General features: G+C 48.1%; 9 protein-coding genes across 9 annotated transcripts; 2 read left to right on the top strand and 7 right to left on the bottom strand.

The window, feature by feature from the left end:
* Positions 1-7: 7 nt before the first annotated feature.
* ONS95_004110 (uncharacterized protein) lies at positions 8-1132 on the bottom strand (the record flags this gene model as incomplete). The annotated part of the gene is made up of 1 exon (XM_058497454.1): positions 8-1132. The coding sequence occupies one exon, from the start codon at positions 1130-1132 to the stop codon at positions 8-10; it is 1125 nt and encodes a 374-aa protein (XP_058352179.1).
* A 395-nt stretch (positions 1133-1527) lies between these two features.
* On the bottom strand, positions 1528-3139 carry ONS95_004111 (uncharacterized protein). The gene is made up of 2 exons (XM_058497455.1): positions 2691-3139; positions 1528-2641 (listed from the first exon to the last, which is right to left on the bottom strand). The coding sequence occupies exons 1-2, from the start codon at positions 3069-3071 to the stop codon at positions 1925-1927; spliced, it is 1098 nt and encodes a 365-aa protein (XP_058352180.1). The 5' UTR covers positions 3072-3139; the 3' UTR covers positions 1528-1924.
* A 293-nt stretch (positions 3140-3432) lies between these two features.
* On the bottom strand, positions 3433-4100 carry ONS95_004112 (uncharacterized protein; the record flags this gene model as incomplete). The annotated part of the gene is made up of 4 exons (XM_058497456.1): positions 3433-3631; positions 3683-3792; positions 3901-4042; positions 4096-4100. The coding sequence occupies 4 exons, from the start codon at positions 4098-4100 to the stop codon at positions 3433-3435; spliced, it is 456 nt and encodes a 151-aa protein (XP_058352181.1).
* A 169-nt stretch (positions 4101-4269) lies between these two features.
* Positions 4270-4988, bottom strand: ONS95_004113 (uncharacterized protein; the record flags this gene model as incomplete). The annotated part of the gene is made up of 3 exons (XM_058497457.1): positions 4270-4668; positions 4711-4837; positions 4885-4988. 3 exons carry the CDS (start codon positions 4986-4988, stop codon positions 4270-4272), a joined length of 630 nt encoding a protein of 209 aa, XP_058352182.1.
* Positions 4989-5477: 489 nt separating this feature from the next.
* Positions 5478-6492, top strand: ONS95_004114 (uncharacterized protein; the record flags this gene model as incomplete). Its single annotated transcript, XM_058497458.1, has 3 exons — positions 5478-5549; positions 5602-5915; positions 5964-6492. 3 exons carry the CDS (start codon positions 5478-5480, stop codon positions 6490-6492), a joined length of 915 nt encoding a protein of 304 aa, XP_058352183.1.
* Positions 6493-6601: 109 nt separating this feature from the next.
* Positions 6602-6853, top strand: ONS95_004115 (uncharacterized protein; the record flags this gene model as incomplete). Its single annotated transcript, XM_058497459.1, has 1 exon — positions 6602-6853. The coding sequence occupies one exon, from the start codon at positions 6602-6604 to the stop codon at positions 6851-6853; it is 252 nt and encodes an 83-aa protein (XP_058352184.1).
* A 1080-nt stretch (positions 6854-7933) lies between these two features.
* On the bottom strand, positions 7934-9460 carry ONS95_004116 (uncharacterized protein). Its single transcript, XM_058497460.1, has 6 exons — positions 9430-9460; positions 8879-9358; positions 8687-8827; positions 8309-8634; positions 8108-8262; positions 7934-8061 (listed from the first exon to the last, which is right to left on the bottom strand). The coding sequence occupies exons 2-6, from the start codon at positions 9164-9166 to the stop codon at positions 8012-8014; spliced, it is 960 nt and encodes a 319-aa protein (XP_058352185.1). The 5' UTR covers positions 9167-9358; positions 9430-9460; the 3' UTR covers positions 7934-8011.
* Positions 9461-10079: 619 nt separating this feature from the next.
* Positions 10080-13959, bottom strand: ONS95_004117 (uncharacterized protein; the record flags this gene model as incomplete). The annotated part of the gene is made up of 6 exons (XM_058497461.1): positions 10080-11980; positions 12111-12412; positions 12450-12721; positions 12812-13014; positions 13144-13796; positions 13882-13959. The coding sequence occupies 6 exons, from the start codon at positions 13957-13959 to the stop codon at positions 10261-10263; spliced, it is 3228 nt and encodes a 1075-aa protein (XP_058352186.1). The 3' UTR covers positions 10080-10260.
* Positions 13960-14891: 932 nt separating this feature from the next.
* Positions 14892-17762, bottom strand: ONS95_004118 (uncharacterized protein). The gene is made up of 4 exons (XM_058497462.1): positions 17064-17762; positions 16787-17009; positions 15474-16735; positions 14892-15424 (listed from the first exon to the last, which is right to left on the bottom strand). The coding sequence occupies exons 1-4, from the start codon at positions 17298-17300 to the stop codon at positions 15353-15355; spliced, it is 1794 nt and encodes a 597-aa protein (XP_058352187.1). The 5' UTR covers positions 17301-17762; the 3' UTR covers positions 14892-15352.
* Between the last annotated feature and the right edge of the window lie 278 nt (positions 17763-18040).

Here is an 18040-nt window from a genome sequence, read left to right on the forward strand (position 1 = left end):
TAAATATTCAATCAAAGAAAGTCACTTCAGGAAAGCGCTTGCTCTCGCCATTCAACAATCTGCCGCTCTTACCCTTCAACCACTTCCTAAAAAACGCATCCACGTACGCACTCTCAATCTCCAACATCCTGCTCCCCTCAATAGCTCCAAACACCTCTTTGATCTCATGCGGTACTGGCACACCGGCCGCAACAAGTCCATCCAGCAGCACCAAGTAATCGGAATAACTTCCATGTCTGGTCTCAGCAACACCAATCTCTCTCTCAAATCCTCTCAAATGCGTCCAGAACTCCGCCCACGTCGTGTCCATGGTACGGTTATGCCCTTCGGTCGACATGATCATAAATGGTTTTGACAGCCCCAGATTCGTCACATTTCCGATGATCGAGCCATCGAGATTCACGCCCGCGACAAACCGCTGATCAGCCAGCATAGCTGAAGCGGCAGTTGCACCTCCAAGGGAATGGCCTAGAATCCCGACTTTAGAAGTCTGCAAACGCTGAATCTTGCCTCGGGATTTCAAGCCTGGGATTTGAGAGGTGAATGTCGTGTTTGACAAGCTGTCCAGAACGGTCCGTATATCTTGGACGCGGGCATCTACGAATGGGATATATGCGTCGAAGTCTTCGTAGTTGGGAGGAGTGACCGTGATGAATCTCCCATCGGGGTATTCGATGAACGAGGCGTCGAGAGGATGATCGACGACAACAACGACGTAGCCTAGACTGGCAAGATCTTCTGCTGCAGCTGTGTACAGCAATCTCGAGACTCCGTACCCGGTTGAGAAGATCAAGATTGGGAAGTCCGTTGATGCTAGCGGTGCTTTGAGATGGGCCTGTGTGGTGACGGTGATGGGGAAATTTGGAGGGAGACCAGCTTCTGCTGCGATGTAGGCCAGGCTCTGAGGAGGAAAGTCGGGTGCGAGGGGGAAAGAGGAGCAGGTCTTGTCGGCCGGGTAGAAGAATGAGGCTATGATGTCTCGGGGGTTCAATGGGACATTGAGCTCGAGTGCGATTGTGCCGACTAGATGTTTGCCGGGTAGTGCTGGGAGTTGGAGGTTGATTTGAGCGGAAATTGAGATGACAAGGGTTGATAGGATGGACAACAGAATTGTGAGTGGGAAGCGCGCCATAATGGAAGAGTTTCGCGTCTCAAATTCCAACACAGTCCTTGAGATCCGCTGCTTCGAAAATGGATTTGACAATATTCAGCTTCAATTGTTTGTGCTGTGTCGTGGACCGAGTTAAAGGAAGTGACGGATTGCTGCGTTGATAGATCCATGTTCCTAAATGCTGCGGACGATCTTTATATCTTAAACATTGCCTACTGTATGAATCTACCCACGAGGACAGCGCAAATCAGCCTAGAGCTCTGCCATCCCCAGCCTTACCCTACTGAGCACAACAACATTCCACAGATGTGGCCCGCAGCCACTATTGCGTCGTCATTCAGCCCTTCTAAGCTATAGCATATTTGCTACAGATATTCGGACATTGCAGAAATTCTATCTGTTAATTACAGACTGGTGGTCAGAATGTCGCTGCCTGAAAGCCACTTCTGTGAAGCCCGTGACACAAATCTCAGCACTGCCCCCTTTCCAGCTCGGCTAATTTAGGCGAGGAAGTTTCAGTGCTGCGGATATCAAAAGGCTTACAGTAGTGGACTGTTTTGGGGGTGTGGTCATTGTTGGAGGTAGTGTAGTGTGATTCATGCGTTCTTGAACTCTTTCAGGAACGAGCAGTCAATGGCTGCTTGTGGAGAAGTAGATACATCGTGGAGTCACGTGCAATACAACTCGGATATGTGCGTCAACCTATCGTCTCAAGCCCGCTTCATGTTCAGAAATTGACCTTCACCTTGCAATTTAGACATCCTACAAAACTCATGTTTAGAGCAATACAGTGCTCGTACATAATGCAAGTCCTCACTTCCCTCTCCCGGCCTGGTCCCAAAGCCTCTTCCTTTCCTCATCCGTCATATCTGGTTTGATATTCCTCAGCCTCATTGCCTGCAATTTGATCCATTCCTTACTGGATATAGCCTCCTCTTCTTCTTCCAACTCTGGGATGACATCACTTCCCTCTAGCCGCTTCAGAATGATATCCTCCTCTGGTCTCGCAAAGTACACCAGACTGTACCTTGTCTCTTTCGCTTGCTCGCCCGGAGGACTTACGACACGGTGAATGTTACTTCTCAGTAAACCATTTGTAAACTTCACCATTGCATCACCCAGATTGACGATACAGTGTCCTGGTAATGGTTTCACATACGTCCATTGTGGTTCCTCGCCAGGTGGAGTAAGCGACGGTGGAGGCAAGATTTGGAGACCACCTAGTCGATTAAAGAGGACCGTGATGCTACCAAAATCGGTGTGCTTTCCTAGAGCGGTGCGTTGATCAGATGGAGGTTGAGGCGGCGATTTGACCAGACGGACTTGGTCGCCTGACAGCTGCGATTTGCGATGTAGGGATGTCAGGGTGTCTGATGGGAGATGGAGATGTTGGGTAAGATGCTGGAGAATGAGCGTGACGAGGGAGTGGGATGTGTTCATATATGATACGATGACGTCTTTATGATCATAGAGAACTTGAGGATGATCGAACGGAGCGGATGATATCCCAAGGAAGTCATCTTTCGGTATCTGATTTTGTCAGTCATGCATGATGATAAGCTGGCAAACAGAAACTTACATTATAGAACTCATTTCTATCCAGATTACCCTTCTCGTCTACCACAGCCGAGCCAAAGCCTTTATACCCCATATAACTCCCCTTACTTTTGTAATCGTACTTTGACAGTTCCTCGCGGCCTAGATCATACAGTTTTGGGGCCATGGCGAATAGCTGATCCGCATCCTGAAGTAGTGATTCCCCTTCTTTGTCGCCGCGAAGGTCGAGGTAGAAGAATCCTAGATCTTTCGACGAGGAGAATAATCGAGCCGATTCTTCAGGATCGCTACGTAACTTTTGAAGAGAGAGGCGATGGAGAGGAGCAGTGGGAATGGTGGATGGGAAAGGAGGGAGAGAGGAGAATGACAGCTTGGCTGTTTCGGTGATTGTCTCTGTTGCCATGTTGATGAGAAATATTAATGGAACTGATGTATGATGTCGAAAATGGGATGTTGCAGTCTGTAATACCCATCCCCAGATCTCGGTACTGCGGGAAGCCTAGGTAAATGCGGGGTAATATTGGGGTCTCGGCTCGGGCAACTGCTTGACATCACTAACCACAAATAAATATCTCGAAGAGACCGAGGCAGCTTCATGACCATGAACTATATTTCTATCGCAAAAGCAGCGCATATTCTCAGGCAAATCAATTGCAGGAAATTCCATAGCACCAGCCAGCTTTAAGCAGTATTCTCTGGAATGTCAGAATCAAGCTCGATCAACGCACAGTTTCAACGCACAGTTCTCCTTTCCATATCCGCAATCAGGCCTCAATCACCTTCAAATAGCGACCCATGTTCACCTTCGCGTCTCTGGCACAGGCAACAACTGGCTCGTTGTCCACGACAGCATATGTATTAGCAAGCACGATAGGTGGGAGCCAGTCAACCTGTCCTTCGACGAGCACTCTGGTCCGACGAATCTCGTGCCTGTCCTTGCCGAAGTACCTTTCAGTCCGGAAGCTGATTGTAATTCTGTCAGTGGAAGCTTCTTAATAAATGATGAAACCATACCTCCAATGAGCATTGGCAGATGCTACATCCTGAATGCCTTTAATGTAGCGGTGGACCTGCTTATCAATTCCTTCACCCCATACTGGAAGATCTGCGAGAGCGAGATACCACTGAAGAATCAAAAGTCATCAAGTCATGTCAATACATATGAAGATCATGGGAATGCCCCTATAATGCTATGGACTATGCGGAAATGGTCAATCCGCTACCTTACTTACCTCTCGATACCGCTCCCGGAGCATTCCTTGAGCTCTATCATATGCGTCTTGTTCGGACAGTCCATGGTGACGGAACAAGTGAATGATGTTATGAGGGCAGTCTTGGTATTTTTCTCGATGGTACGAGACGCTGTCATTGGCACTGGCAAGGATTAGAACCTTTTGTGTTCTCCAAACCAGACAAGCGTCACTTACAGCATTTGTATTTCAACACCGATTCTTTCGAGCTTCATCAGAGCCGGGTTTGCAAACACCTTGTCTGGAATGTTGAGACCACATGCATACCTGATCGTCAGCTTGTGTCCGTATAAAGGTCGAAAGCACTGACTCGACCCAAGTGAACAATACCAAGACCCCGATGCTGTGGAATCAATACTCAAAATATCCAGAAATGGTATCATCCAGGGCGATACTAGGTGCGAAGCCAATCGAGCTTCGTAGCGCTCTCAGGTATTCCTTCATATGTTTCAACCACCGTCGCTTCACACCTTTACTTGTCAGCAGCTGGCTGTACATCAGAAGCTCAATCATTACCAAGGCTGCTGAGAGAATCCTGAGTCTGTAAGCCATGAAATCTGTCGATAGCGCAGCTCTCACCATCTGAACCCCGTTCCAGATATCTCTCAGTACCCATTGAATTGGCTGAACGTCTTCTCGATTCACATTCACATCTTCCAGCATTGCCAAGGTGCAGTCGATGTACTTTCGAGCGTCATGTTCAAGAACGCCAAGAGGGCCATCGTCAAGTTGATCATCAAATACGAAGACCTGGCTAAGGTGAGACAAGAAACATCGTGAGAGTTTTCATACCCAGTTGAGCCAGTCTGTCACAACTTTCAGACCTTCTTTATCAACATCTGGTACGGTGACAGCTGCAAAATACGCAAAGTCACCTCGACGCATCCGATCTGCTTCACTCTTATTGTAACGACATGTCCTGCATATTGTTAGAAGTATTCTCAGTATGGCGAGAGTGGAGTCAACTTGATCGTCCAAAGCAATGACTCTTCTCCAGCTTCGTCATAATGAATATTTGGCGTGGGTTCCCGGGACATGAATGACTCAAAGATGTCAGGGATGAGAACCATGATGAATGGTAGGAAAGGATAGTGATTTCAGATTGAAGCAGGCTCTTGATAGTTCGAAGTTGGAGAGAGTCCAACTGAAAATAAGTACGCGAATATGTGCCTCGTCTTGGGATGTAGGTGACTGTCTGGTATCACTCATTGAGGACCAAATCGGATGTCGTAGTCCAGTCCAGCCTTCTGGAAGCAAATCGTGTGCAGTCACCTGGGGGAGATTCACCAACAAATGCCCAAACAATCAATACAACCCCGAGGGAAAACAACGTGATAGGTAATTAGCATACATGGGCTCTCAGCTCGCTGATAGACGTGCAGCCTGCAGGAAAAATATTGGAACGGTGTATACTCCACGACTGGGCCACCTCTCCGCTCGACCTTAGAATCTTTGACTGCCCAGTTCTCACTTCATCCTATTTCATCCCATTCTATACTTTATCTCCATAGCAGAGTCTTGACTTAGATGAGCACGGATAATCTCACCCTAGCATCATCATGACTTTCTCCACGAGCTTCGATGTCACTTTCAATACTTACCATTCAGTTACTGCTGCTGCATGTTTTGCGGTATCGGTCATCATCTTTTCATGCCGTCTGATACTTATCTGACTTCTCATAGATCACAGTCTTGATCATTTCCAAGATTGTATACAATCTTTATATCCATCCACTTGCCGGTTATCCAGGACCAAAGCTATGGGCAGTCTCCAGGATCCCATACAATTGGCACACCCTGCGTGGTACCTCAGTATTCAGGTTCAGAGCCATGCATGAACATTACGGAGATATCGTTCGTTACTCTCCTAACGGCTTGTCGTATACCCAGCCTGAAGCTTGGGATGAGATTTATGGACCATACAAAGGCAAGAAGCACATGGAGATGGATCCGGGGGTGTTTGGTGGAGGTATCACTGTAACAGGTGCTGGCCAAATGTGAGACGTTACGCATCCTATCAGTGGAGCATAAGCTGAACCATACAGTACAAACGCTGTCAATGGCGAGCACAAACGTCTCCGATCGAGATTCCTACGGGCATTATCTGCGAAGGCACTTGCTTCACAAGAAGGAATACTGCAGCACTACGCTCATGAATTCGTCGACGGTCTGAATCGGGAACTTCAACACAAACCTGGCGTCGTTGATCTCGGTAAGTGGTTTACCATGGCCACATTCGACCTCATCGGGGACCTGGCCTTTAGTACATCCTTCGTCTCAAGACTGGGACAGTGCACCCTTGGATCCATGTCGTCTTCGGTGCATTCAAAGCACTGCCTCTGTTACGAGTCATTCGAGAGATTCCGGGCATCAAACTATTTGGCAAACATGCGACTTTCCTGCTTCCGAAGAAAGTTAAGCAGACGTGGATTGATCATTTCAATTATGGTGCAGATTTGGTCGATAAGCGGTTTGAGAGTGGTGAGGACAGACCTGACTTCGCACATTACTTGGTCGTGCCAGGCGAGGCACCACTCACTAGAGATGAGATCAAGGAGAATACAGTACAGTTAGTCACTGCTGGAAGTGAACCCGTAAGTGTAGCACTCTGATTAGTCAAGACAGAATATTCCACATCTGAAATCATGACTGATGAATACAGACCGCAACTTTCAACGCAGGAATGTGTTACTACCTCGCCAAGAACCACAAAGTCTACGAGAAATTGAAGTCTGAGATCAGAAGCAGCTTCGACACTCGCGAAGGAATGACGTTGGCGAGGCTTGCCAATCTTGAATATCTCAACCTCGTCATCCGGGAAGGACTTCGAATGTTCCCACCGGCCGCCGACATCTTCCCTCGCATCATTCCGGAAGGAGGCGAGTTCATCATGGGGAACTTCCTCCCAGAAGGACTAAGTATAAGTGACAATTAGATGAAGTGCGACGGCTGATCAAGAAAGACACATGTCAGCATAGCGGCACTTGCCATTTGTTTCTCCGCCAGGAACTTTCCGGATCCATACAAGTTTGATCCTGAGCGGTGGACTGAGGATAAATTGGCCAGTGATATCAGATTGAAGGCTTCGCAGCCGTTTGGGCAAGGACATCGGTCGTGCATTGGGAAGAAGTAAGTCACCGGTTCTTTTGAGGCTTTTCGTTCTGCTGACTTCAAAGCCTTGCTTATGCCGAGTTACGACTTCTCTTGGCGAGCTTGATCTTCCACTTCGATATGGAGAGGGTTGAAGTTGATGGAGACTGGCTTGAGAAGTGCCGAGTGTTCATTGGATGGGAGAAGTTGCCTCTCATGTTCCGCTTGACTCCAGTCTCTCCTGTCTCCTGTCGTTGAGAAGTGAAGTCTCGTTCTGACCAATGTAGCTGAACAATAGTACTTTCCTTGATATTTTATGCCTTGAGAATGTTAGCCGCTGATTTATTTACGCGGAAATTAGATCGTATTGCTTTGACGGCATAAATTCTTCCTATCCTGTACTACGATGTTCCGCAAACGTGGATGCATCATGCACCTCTGTTGATATCACGTGATCAAAACCTACGACTCTCCATTGCATTCGGAGACTGCAGTCGAGTACCAGGAACATTACCTAAGCTCTTGCAAAGGTTTATCGAAGCTGCAAAACCTTTAACAGTTGTCAAATAACGCCAAATTCTCCCAACCAAATAATAATTAGGCAGCTTTCTGATTAACCCAATCGCTGTTAGAAAGGTGGGAGCCGGATTGGCTAGCGGTTTGGGGGTATTCGAATGAGAGTCTATTCAATTTTCTCGAGAGTAGCAGGTGCTTGCAATCATGATTATGTCCCATGATCTTACAATGGTTAATTTACTAGAACGATCTCTCACTGTAGATGAAAGTCACATGAAAACGGTTCACTGGTGTTGACTTGATAATGGCTCGGCTTTTGTAGCCAAAAGAAAATGGAACTCAACCTCAATGTGTCGAAAAGCAGTTGAAAAATTGGAAACATAGCACTTGAGCGGCCAAAAAAAGTGATGACGGAATATCTATGCCACGAATCTACCCTAATAAATGCACATCGTTACGTGTCCGTCCAGACCTTCACGAATCTTGCTCACGGCAGAAAATAGTCAAGATCTACACCGGATCCGCATGCAGTGGTATCTTTCGACGTTAGGAAGGAATTGGGCATGTAACTGGGCTAACTTACCAAGGTAGTATTGCTTTGCGACGGCGGATGTCCACCCTCCCATGAAAGTGTTGACAGTATTGACACCTGGTGTTTTGTCGAACTGCACAGCCCACAGAGGAAGCTGTGACCCGACATCCGTACTTCTCGAGCCAAACATTCCAGACCATTGATTTCTTTTCCTCGTCAGTAAACTTTTCACGATCAAATGTGTCGGCTTACCCATTAGCATAGATACCCCACTTGCGACCACTATTTTGGAGCAACGAAACCCATTGCCGTGCAAGTGCCGTGTTCTGCGTCGCTCCAAGGTTCCAGGCATTGCATGTGCCTGAAGTGGGTTCAATGTCGAACCAAAGAGTCCCAAGTGTCATCCCATTGTTGTCAATGGCATTCAGAAACTCGGCGAGCTGAGTTGAAGGGCTCTTGCATGCGACGCCAGTTGGTTGTGTTCCTGTGCATGGGAACATGTATGCATCGATCCTGGCGACTCCTGCACTTTTGGCTGCATTGTAATTGGCTACGAAATTGGACGCAACTTGTCCACCCTGGCATCTGTCAGTATCGAAAACAATGGAAATTATCCTTTTGAATGCTTACTGATCCACAAGCTTGTTGATATCCTCTCAGAGCGACTACTTTGTAATTTGAGGCAGCGCAGCTCCAGAATGACGCAGGAGGTGTTGCTGAGAGATCAATGCCTGGCAACCCCGATGCTGAAGAGGATCCTCCAACACAGCACTTAATTGTCGAAGTTATTTCTTGAAATCATAGATGGTTTGAGGGCAGTACCTGGTAGTTTGATGCACCGGGACAATACCCAGATACGAACGATCCAGAGCAGCTGCTGGTGGTATATTGGCAGTGTCCGGAACCACTGGGGGTTGAACAAGGAACAACGCAACATTGGATATTGGAGGCACCTGGACAGAAGCCAGAATAAAATGTCCCTCCAGCGCAGCCATTTGCTGTGCTGCCACAATACCCGGCACCATTCGGTGTTGTGCACGATGTTGTTTGCCGAGATTCCAGGGTTGCCGCCAAGACACCACCAGAGAGAAGGATGAATGAGACTCTCATCTTGAATTTTATGAATGAGTACTTGTTGTTGAATATCTAATTGTTGAGGTATTCCTAAGATTCAGTATTTGAGAGGATTTGCCGGTACTTAAGTTATGCTTAACTTGAAGCTGAGAATGTGTGCAGCCCTGGTTCGGGCATGGGACCTTCCTCTTCGGCGGCATGATCCTCCCGTCCGTCGCACAACTAAACCTATTGAAGTCAAGATCTTCTGACTTTCTAAATAGAGACAAGATTGTACGGTAGTAGCTTGGTGGACTCACACGTGTAGAGAAGGAAGGATGAGAATCCATTCTGCCGTCTTACTTAGTTTGCGACAGTTTTATGGTACTTTTGTAGTTTCGGAAGGATTCGAGGTCACAAGCGAATGACAACACTGGGGACGATCCACGTGACATATGCAAGGGCGTTTATTTCGAGGCAAGGTTCAACACGAGCTGACACCTGTGGTTCTGGCGCCTCAAAGATCTCCCAACAAGCATGAATGCACGATGCGGATCATTTTCTCCCCTTTGAACATTCCCGGAGACAAGACTCGTCATCATGGCTGCAGAGGAGATCGACTCCCAAGTCAATCATCTCAACTCCAGCTCCAATTCTCGTCGTGAGACGTCATCGTATGGCCGAGTCCTGTGCTGAAGTCTCATTCCACTTGCGCTGATCGCTTTCGCTGTCGTCAGCGATGAACAGGACTCGAAACACTTTCCATCGAAAAATGACGAGCTCGTCTACTACATCAGACATGTGTTTGTCCCGATTCAGAAAGCATAATACTTGGATTTACAAGATCCCTAGGAAGCATGTCTGATCATTCAGGCCAGCCATTCCAGGAACCCCAAAGGAGGAATCAAAGTTGCTCACGTGATGTTTTCTTTCGCTAAAACTCAACTCAGATTTGCATATACCATGTATTTGACCTCTGTGCTAAGCTACACGTTCCTTCTGGTGGCAACGGAAAGCCACCTCCCCGAGGCTTCTCCCATGCTTGCGGAAATCTACTCGCCATACGCATCTAGCACACTAATGACCTCCCCAAATTCTAAACCCGATTTGTCTTCACTTCCACCCCACAGCAAAGCTCATTCTTCCCGTACTCAGTTACAAGGAAAGGTCGACCAATTCTTGATCTGGTTCATGTTTGCCCATGCCTTCTCAAAGTTTATCATAACCTCTTCAGCGCTACAGATAGGTATGTTCCAAAAGCCAGGAGCTCTGATGCCACCATCGACAACAAAATTAAGATACTGGAGTGACTCGCTAGAGCTGTCCAAGTTCCATCCTTTGAAGCCGTTCTGGCCACCATTCTTGTTGTATGTAGCGATAGAGCCGAGAATGAGATCATCGTAGCCAATATCCATGAACAGCTTCTCGGTGATTGCCTCAAATCCCGGTGGTGTTCCAGGCGGCGCACAACTGTTCGTGTATTCGCCTCCGTTGCACGTTTCCTGCCACTTACGCGGGGCGACCAGCCAGTAAGATTTGCCATCTGGACCACAGAAGCGAGCATTCTTGTAGGCCCATTCAGTGATGTATTCATGTTTGAGGATGTTTGAGTTGGCGTTGCAAGCAACATTTTCGCGAATGATGACAGGGTACAAGTTTCTGGTTGATGTCTTCCAGGCTTGTTGGATGAGGAAGACATTCAGAGCGCGACCAACTGTACGTGAGAAGTCTAGAGGTGAGCTCCTCCAACCCTCTCCCAGGAGGGCGCCGTCCTCGATTCGACCGTACAGCTGTAGGTTCCCGGGCAGGGATCCAGAGAAGAGCTCAGTGTTGGAACTGATCAAGATATCAACCCATACCCCAGCACGCGTCTTGACCTGCTCTTGCATTGCATTCTGTTGACCGAGGGTGCCATCGATCTTCGCAACCAAGTCTTTACCTAGCGTTAGGCCCCACTTGAAAGCGTCATTTGTGGTATCCTTGATCACACCGTGTGCCTCTCCCTTGCTTATCCTGGGCCAGGTGGGCCCCATAATGAGACCCCAGCCAATCAACGCAATGTCGAGCGCAATTTGCATAGAAATGCTACTCTTTTGAGGCAGGCCAAAAGTCGCTTGAATAGCAGTCACATTGTTGTTTATCTGAGCGTCGCGAATGCCCTGCAGCATATCCATGTGGAAATCATGGAGACGAGAGAATGAGTTGAGGAGGAAATAGCCTGCGGGAAAGCTAACATCATGACACTGTTTGCTGAATCCTGAGCATCCAGATGATGTGAGGAGATTCTCACAATACATGTCTCGGGGTCCGTGAAAGTAGTTGCTGGCATTGTTGGTGAAGTCAATAGGGGCACGACCAAGACTGATGTTGTAATGGAAGCCATCTTCGATGGCATCGAAGGCAGAGTAAACACCAACACCATACCACTGATCGGCATTGCTGACTGAGGTGTGAGATTCGATAATAGGGTGGGAGCAGGTGATACTCCGGAAGTCAACCTTGCCTCCATCGACTGGACTGTAGCTGATATCGCAAATGCCAGCTGGGCAGCTACCGCCATTGCGAGAACAAGAGAAAGCGCATAATCCGGATGAAATAGGGGCGCCGGGGCGGACAGAGTCTCGCCCGACAATACCTCCCATTTGTTCAGGCGGCTCTACCAGGCCACCAGTGCTGGTGCACATACATGATCGGATAGGACAAAATCCAAAACGGCAGCTGTATTCGCAAAGCTCTTTCATCGCTCCGCTTCCAGTGCCTCCGGTACATGCAGGCTCTAGAAACGGTGACACTGTAGGGATGACTGTGGATCTCTCAGTGTACGTGCAAGCTTCCTCTGGACATGTGCCGAGCGGGCAGCTGAAGCTACATCTGTTTGGCAAGAAGTTAGCAGTTGCAAAGACAGGGTTATTTCTTCTGAAAGAAAGCATTCTTGTTTCGAAGAGATCTAGAAGCCCCATTATGAAGGAAAGAAAAAAAAGGGGGATCTCTTGACACCTACAGTCCACCGAAGCTGGGATCTCCATTTTTGCTGTAGCCCATTTTCGTGCCATCCCATTTAGGCAGCTCCTTTGGCGGACCTCGCTTTGTGCATGTGCATGCACCTTCAGGGCAATAGTCGTAGCTGCAAGCAAACTTGCATACATTTGCAAAGTTGAACACACCCTTCCCTTCAATACAGCCTTTTCCGATGCTGGCACTATTATGCACACTGACTGTTGCCAGCTTGCCTTCCACGACTGGATTCCAGTTGGTGACTCCGTTTGAGCACGAGCCCTTGATTGTGCCCGTGGCATATAGAACCTGGACGACGGTGCTGTCCTCACGGCGACTGTCCCACCATAGCGGCAGTGATCGGAATATCAGTGTGGTAAATGCCAACACCTCCATTGGGAGAGTGCTTCCAGTATGTGCGGCCATCACCATAATCGCGATTCCAGGCCGAGTTACCAATTCTGTACTGAAGTCGACAACCTGGTGTAGCACAGAGTGCAGAGACGTAGATCTTGTCGTTGACGATTTCCCACGGCTCATACTCGCGCTGCAGCTGCGATGCAGTGTTGCCTACAGTACCACCCGAAGCGCAGGCCTTTCCCATAGTCTCCCGATACCCTTAACAGACGGACGAGTTAGCAGTTGGTACTTTTAGAGCTCATTGGGAATATGGTTAAGTCGAGACGGAGGAGCTGCATTGCTACTTACAGACTGTGATGCCCTCGTCTCCGACCGTGGCTTTTCGGTTTTTGTACATGTCGATGACAAAAGGTAAGAAGGCTCTCCAGTGGTCATGCGAGATGTCCTTGACGTAGTTGAACGGAGCTTTGCCAATCTCGAATGGTTTGTAGCCGTCCTCTGTCAATGGTCCAATATAGTGCGATTCTCCGTAGTCGTTCCAAGAGATGATCCTATGAGAAAGTCCTTGAGTCAGTTCACATCATCTTGATCGACAGGGCTTAGGTACATAAATGGTACTGTAGCTACAGAATTTCGCCAGAGTTATGGTGAAGATAGAAGCAGGTGAAATATTTACTTACTGAATGAACTCAGGCACGACATGATCTGGCAGGGACAAAATCTGCTGCCAGCGGTCAAACCACAAGGAATCTCCCTTCCAGAGCCAGTTCTTGTTGTAGCCAGGAAGATTGGTGAAGAACCAAGGCGAAACCGGCATCATGAAGGGCTTCCCGTTGAGATATCGCCAATAGCTCGCATCAATGGTGTTGTCGATATCCCGAGGGCCGGTTGGCCAAGCCGCCCAAGAAAACAAGCAGTCGGCGACTACACCTTCTAATTCTGCTGCTGGCTTCGCTCCAAGTGAGCTCCAGTCAGGGCAAAAGAAAATACCAGTCTTGGCCTTGATATCATGGTAGTCACCTGCTGACTGCCAACCCTCGAAGGTGCTGACCATTGGCTTGCCGTTATGTTTGAAGATCGCGGATGACTTGCTCGTCTCTTGAATCCAGGCAAGAGCAGTCTCCTTGGGCCAGAGTCCATGTCCGGCGTAGTCGAGAGATAGGAACAGCTTGAAGCCTTTTGCTTCAGCAGCTGCAAAGGCATTTCTCATCTCGTTAGAAGGTGCATCCTTGGAATAGCCGACATTGAGAGCGAAGGCGTCGATGTGAGAATCTTGGGCTATCTGGATTTCGGCTTTCCAACGATCCACTGACCATTGGGTGGCATGCTCCCACTGTCTCGATATTAGCTGCTGGTGCTTAAAATCATGCCTGGGGATATGGCAATCGTTCTGTAGAAAAGGGGGAACTTGTACACACCATGAAGTGGGCGAAGACTGAACGAGCCGCCACATTGCAGATTTGCGCCAGAATCAGAATCAGAGCTTGAAACCTCATCTTGAGGAGATTTCTTCCCCTATCTTCGCTGTCTGAGAGGCAGAAATTGAAGCAGCAGTCCAAAGAAGGGAGGCTACACAGTCGAAGTGAGGTGTACTCTGGGGGCCAGAAACATCCTACAAGAGCAATGGTCACATCTTTTATATTTGTAGCCCTCACATCTTTCCCCCTCCTATATTACCTCCATTCATGAGAATCTCGCGACGTTTGCATCGAGGCCCTCGGAGGACTTTGCTGTGCCTTTTCCAAGAGTTTTTGATAGCGGTCAGAGAATATGCTGAACGTTGAGTTCCAAATCTAAGTGGTCGAAACCCGAGCTCATTTCATTCTGCCCTACCAATGACTCCGTGCTGGTCCACAACCCCCATTGTCTATAACCATCTCGTCGTCTACTTGACAAAATTTATATTTTATGGTAACTTGTTTCCCTTGGCGCTACCCACATTAACGAAGGCACGTGGGCAAAAAGACATCAGTTGTTGGGGCGCAGGCTTTATATATTTCCATGGCGAACATGCGTTTTACTCTTGGCTCAGTAACGAACTTCCTCATTCTCCAAGTCAAATGCAGGGACCTTTAAGCTCGGTGGAGCTGCCGAGCATTTGTTAGGCGACATTGAAACCCCTGTCATACTTTCCTCGGCAGCCACCTCGGCTTTGAGCGTTTCTGAACAGGTTCAAATCAGGGACTTTGGCAATCTACCTGTCTTACGGAAAGCGCCAGATTTCCATGCATGGTGAAGTTACAGTGACTGCATGTGGGTGGACATTTTGCGGTACGCGGAGTTTGTTGATGCAATAGCCGAGACCTGTTCTTGGCCTCAACGGGCTGCTTCGTCAAGTTTAAAGTTTTCGAATGTGGTAATTGATTTCGATCAAACTTCTCGACTTTACCCCTTCAAAAGTCATCAGATATAATGAAATTGGCAAAAGCTCATACTTAGGCACGCAAATACTTGACAGTGGATAAGGTACAATGAAGTGCCGTTTAGCCAAGTGCTTGGAGCTTGGCTGCCCACTCCGAAGCCTGTGCCGCAAAACAAGGGGCGTTTGCCAATCAATCGATAGCATACCACACAGTGGTAGTGTCTACATAATGGTGACAAGATTCATGATATTATGTTCTCGGTATGACTACAGCACGTCCAGGGCTCGCTTGCTGCCATGTGGTGGGGTTTCGATATCATCATTGGAGCAAATTAGTCCTTTCACTTTTAATCGCACAAATGTAGCGCTATCATGACTAAAATGTGCCATTGAAGCCGTTTTTCGCACAAGATCTCTCTTGAAGATATGTGTGCATAAAAACAGAGTGGCTGTGCCACATCCCAACGAAATACCGTAGTAAATAATCATGACATTTGCCACTCGAAAATGGCACTCTCGCCTAAAATTTACGTCGTCTTCGAAATCGCCAGAAGAGAAGTGTAAATCGGAGTTCCAAGGCCAGTAGCAGGGTCCCAGCCCTACATCACAGTCAGTAAAGCACGGGTGTCTAGAATTCCTTCTACTCACAGCAACAGCAGAAAACCCAGCACCACTTATGACTCCACTACACCCCGTATTCTTCCCTGTCTTGATATCCGTCAACCCAGCAGTCGCATTATTGTACAGCCAGGGATTTAAGAAACCCAGTGGTTTCTTTCCGGCCAAGAGCCGATCACTATTGAGCAGCTGGATGATACTTGCGAAAGTTGGGCAAGCACAGCTCGTTCCACTGACAGATTGAGCAGATCCTGAAGCGACGATAACGAAATTTGTGGATTGCGCTGCGATGTCAGGATACGCACGACCGGATTTGTTGAAATATGCGTTGACGGCAGTATGTGTGGTGTCTGTTGTGAGCCATTTGTTGACTGCGGCAGTTTGGTAGCTCGGCTGGCCAAATCGACTGGAGAAACCGCCGCCGGATCCGGACCATGCTCCCTCGGGACTGTTTCCTGTTGTTCCTCCTACGGTGGTAACCCATGGGCATGAGGCTGGGAATGAAGTCGTGAATGTTTTTGTTGAGCCGGTCTTGCATGTGGTGCCTACGCCTGAATCTCCGGATGCGACGAGAACGGACACACCTCGAGCGCCGAGCTGGGCGAAAAGGTTGCATACGTTGGTGGCGTAGTCTAGGGGTACAGTTGCTTCGTCGTCTCCGTATGAGATGGAGATTGTGTTTGGAAGTGCTGAGGAGTCCAGGCCAAGCAGGTAGTTCAAGAACTCGAGGTATGGCTCATTGGTGTTTGTTCCGGTACCCAACCAAGGAGGAGATCCCCCAACGCTGTAGTAGACGTTTGGAATTGACTCAGTGATCGCACGAGCATATTGGACGTCAAGATTGGCTTCAATGCCAGGGGTTCCTGTCTGCGGACATGTTCCTCCATTGATGAGCGTGCATGTGAATGACTGAGCTGCATTGCCTTGAGTTGCATAGCTCTTCATGAAAGTGGTGAGGTCTGACTTGAAGGGCCACTGCTTCAGAAAGCCAGCGATTCCCATCAAGCCATTGCTGTAAGCGGTTGCTGAAACATAGCTATAAAGGTTCGAAAGACACTTGGGTGTGATCGTACTTCCAGTGCAGCCAGCTACTGCTTGGATTGCTGCTCCGCTTGGAGCAACTCCAGCTTTTAATTCGGACGAGTCCAGTGCGTGATGCTCGGAAATAGTGGATCGCATGGCTTTGAGGCCAAAGAAAGTTGTGGGTTGGACCATGTCGACATGTCCTTTCAGCGCATCTGGCAGACTGTATTCCAGGGTCCTGACTGCGCTCTCTCCAGTTTCCTTCTCAACTGAGAAGCATTTGTTAGCACATGATTCAAAGCTTAGATGAGTTCACTTACTAAATGGCATGTAATTTGCTTTTAGCAGTGTCTCGATCTTTGAAACGCTTGCATCTACAATGATTGCGTCCGATCTCCGTGATAGCGAAGCATGGCTGCTTAGTCCCTCAGTCTCAAGCCACTCCATGACAAGCCTACTTGAGTCCTCTTTTGGAGCGATCATATCATCGATTGCTTGTTGAGTCAGGTGACTTCCGTAAAGCTCATGACCGGGAGTTGCAATCTAGGCTCATTAACTTGATTTTGGATACCTCGGTAGGTAAGTATGATGGCTTACCTGCATCGCCAAATCGTGAAACTTGTCCATGTCTTGGTGAGCAAGATGGATGCGCAACTTTATCATATGCGAATCTTTGTCAAGATTGGCTCCCTCGTCTCGGATCCATCCTGAAGGTGGACCTGCAATTGACTCAACAACGCTCGATGCGAAATCATTGTCTACAGTGGCTTCGGCAGTTGGTGAAGACCGTACCGAAATGGCTAATGCAACAAGCAGGAACCCCGAAAAACGCATTTTGAACGAATGACTTTCGTAGACACCTCGCAAGAGTTGAGCAGACCGTATGTATGATGGGCTAACAGCCTCTTATGTATTCCTGTGGGCAGTCCATTTGCAAATCTGGTCGGCAATCTACTGACCCTTAGCTTCCGGCACTGATAACCCTGAGAGATGTCTATCAAGCTTTCAAGCTGCCTCTTGGAGAACACTCTGCCGAAAGTTGGCCAGGCTTAATTAAATTAAGCTTATCTCGGATCGAATCAGGGCCAGGGAAGCCGGTCTGATCTCGGCATTGGTTGATCATTGTGGGATCTGCGCGAACATCAAGTTTTAGATTGCTCGATTAGGCAAGTCGTTTAGCCTGCAGAGTCCACATGCGAGACATGATGTCTCCTTCCGCTTTTTGCCCTTGATGTCCGGCAGTGGCTTGTGGGAGCACCTACTACATTTGGCCTCGGCTTAAAGAAGATCATGTACTGGATAATAGGTGCCACGCATGTTTTGCCCTTTCAGATTGATCTTGTGATACGCATTGTGGTACGCTAAATAAGCGAAAGCGGGGGTTCAATTTTCAGGGGCTCGCCTAGCTATTGACACGGGCACAAGCCCACCATTTTCAATTTCGCTTCGTGCAATTTGCAGGGAGTGTCGGATAGGAGAATCGAATGTTGAATTCTAACCCCTATGGTCTATCTATCAAATGAATGGCAGCAAAAATCTAATTGCACAAAATATCCTCTCTTCCACAATCTAAA

This window comes from Cadophora gregata (genome assembly GCF_030347475.1).
Source record: "Cadophora gregata isolate MNR1 chromosome Unknown scaffold_14, whole genome shotgun sequence".
Classification (NCBI taxonomy): domain Eukaryota; kingdom Fungi; phylum Ascomycota; class Leotiomycetes; order Helotiales; family Ploettnerulaceae; genus Cadophora; species Cadophora gregata.

Excerpts from the sequence above, each read along its gene's own strand:
- ONS95_004111 (XM_058497455.1), bottom strand. The coding sequence starts at position 3,071 with ATGGCAACAGAGACAATCACCGAAACAGCCAAGCTGTCATTCTCCTCT. Across the intron at positions 2,642-2,690 it reads ATAGAAATGAGTTCTATAAT|ATACCGAAAGATGACTTCCT; the intron begins GTAAGTTTCTGT and ends TGACAAAATCAG.
- ONS95_004116 (XM_058497460.1), bottom strand. The coding sequence starts at position 9,166 with ATGAGAGTCTCATTCATCCTTCTCTCTGGTGGTGTCTTGGCGGCAACC. Across the intron at positions 8,828-8,878 it reads CCGGTGCATCAAACTACCAG|TGCTGTGTTGGAGGATCCTC; the intron begins GTACTGCCCTCA and ends TCGACAATTAAG. Across the intron at positions 8,635-8,686 it reads ATCAACAAGCTTGTGGATCA|GGTGGACAAGTTGCGTCCAA; the intron begins GTAAGCATTCAA and ends GACAGATGCCAG.
- ONS95_004118 (XM_058497462.1), bottom strand. The coding sequence starts at position 17,300 with ATGCGTTTTTCGGGGTTCCTGCTTGTTGCATTAGCCATTTCGGTACGG. Across the intron at positions 16,736-16,786 it reads AGCAAATTACATGCCATTTA|TTGAGAAGGAAACTGGAGAG; the intron begins GTAAGTGAACTC and ends AATGCTTCTCAG. Across the intron at positions 15,425-15,473 it reads CTGGGTTTTCTGCTGTTGCT|GGCTGGGACCCTGCTACTGG; the intron begins GTGAGTAGAAGG and ends ACTGTGATGTAG.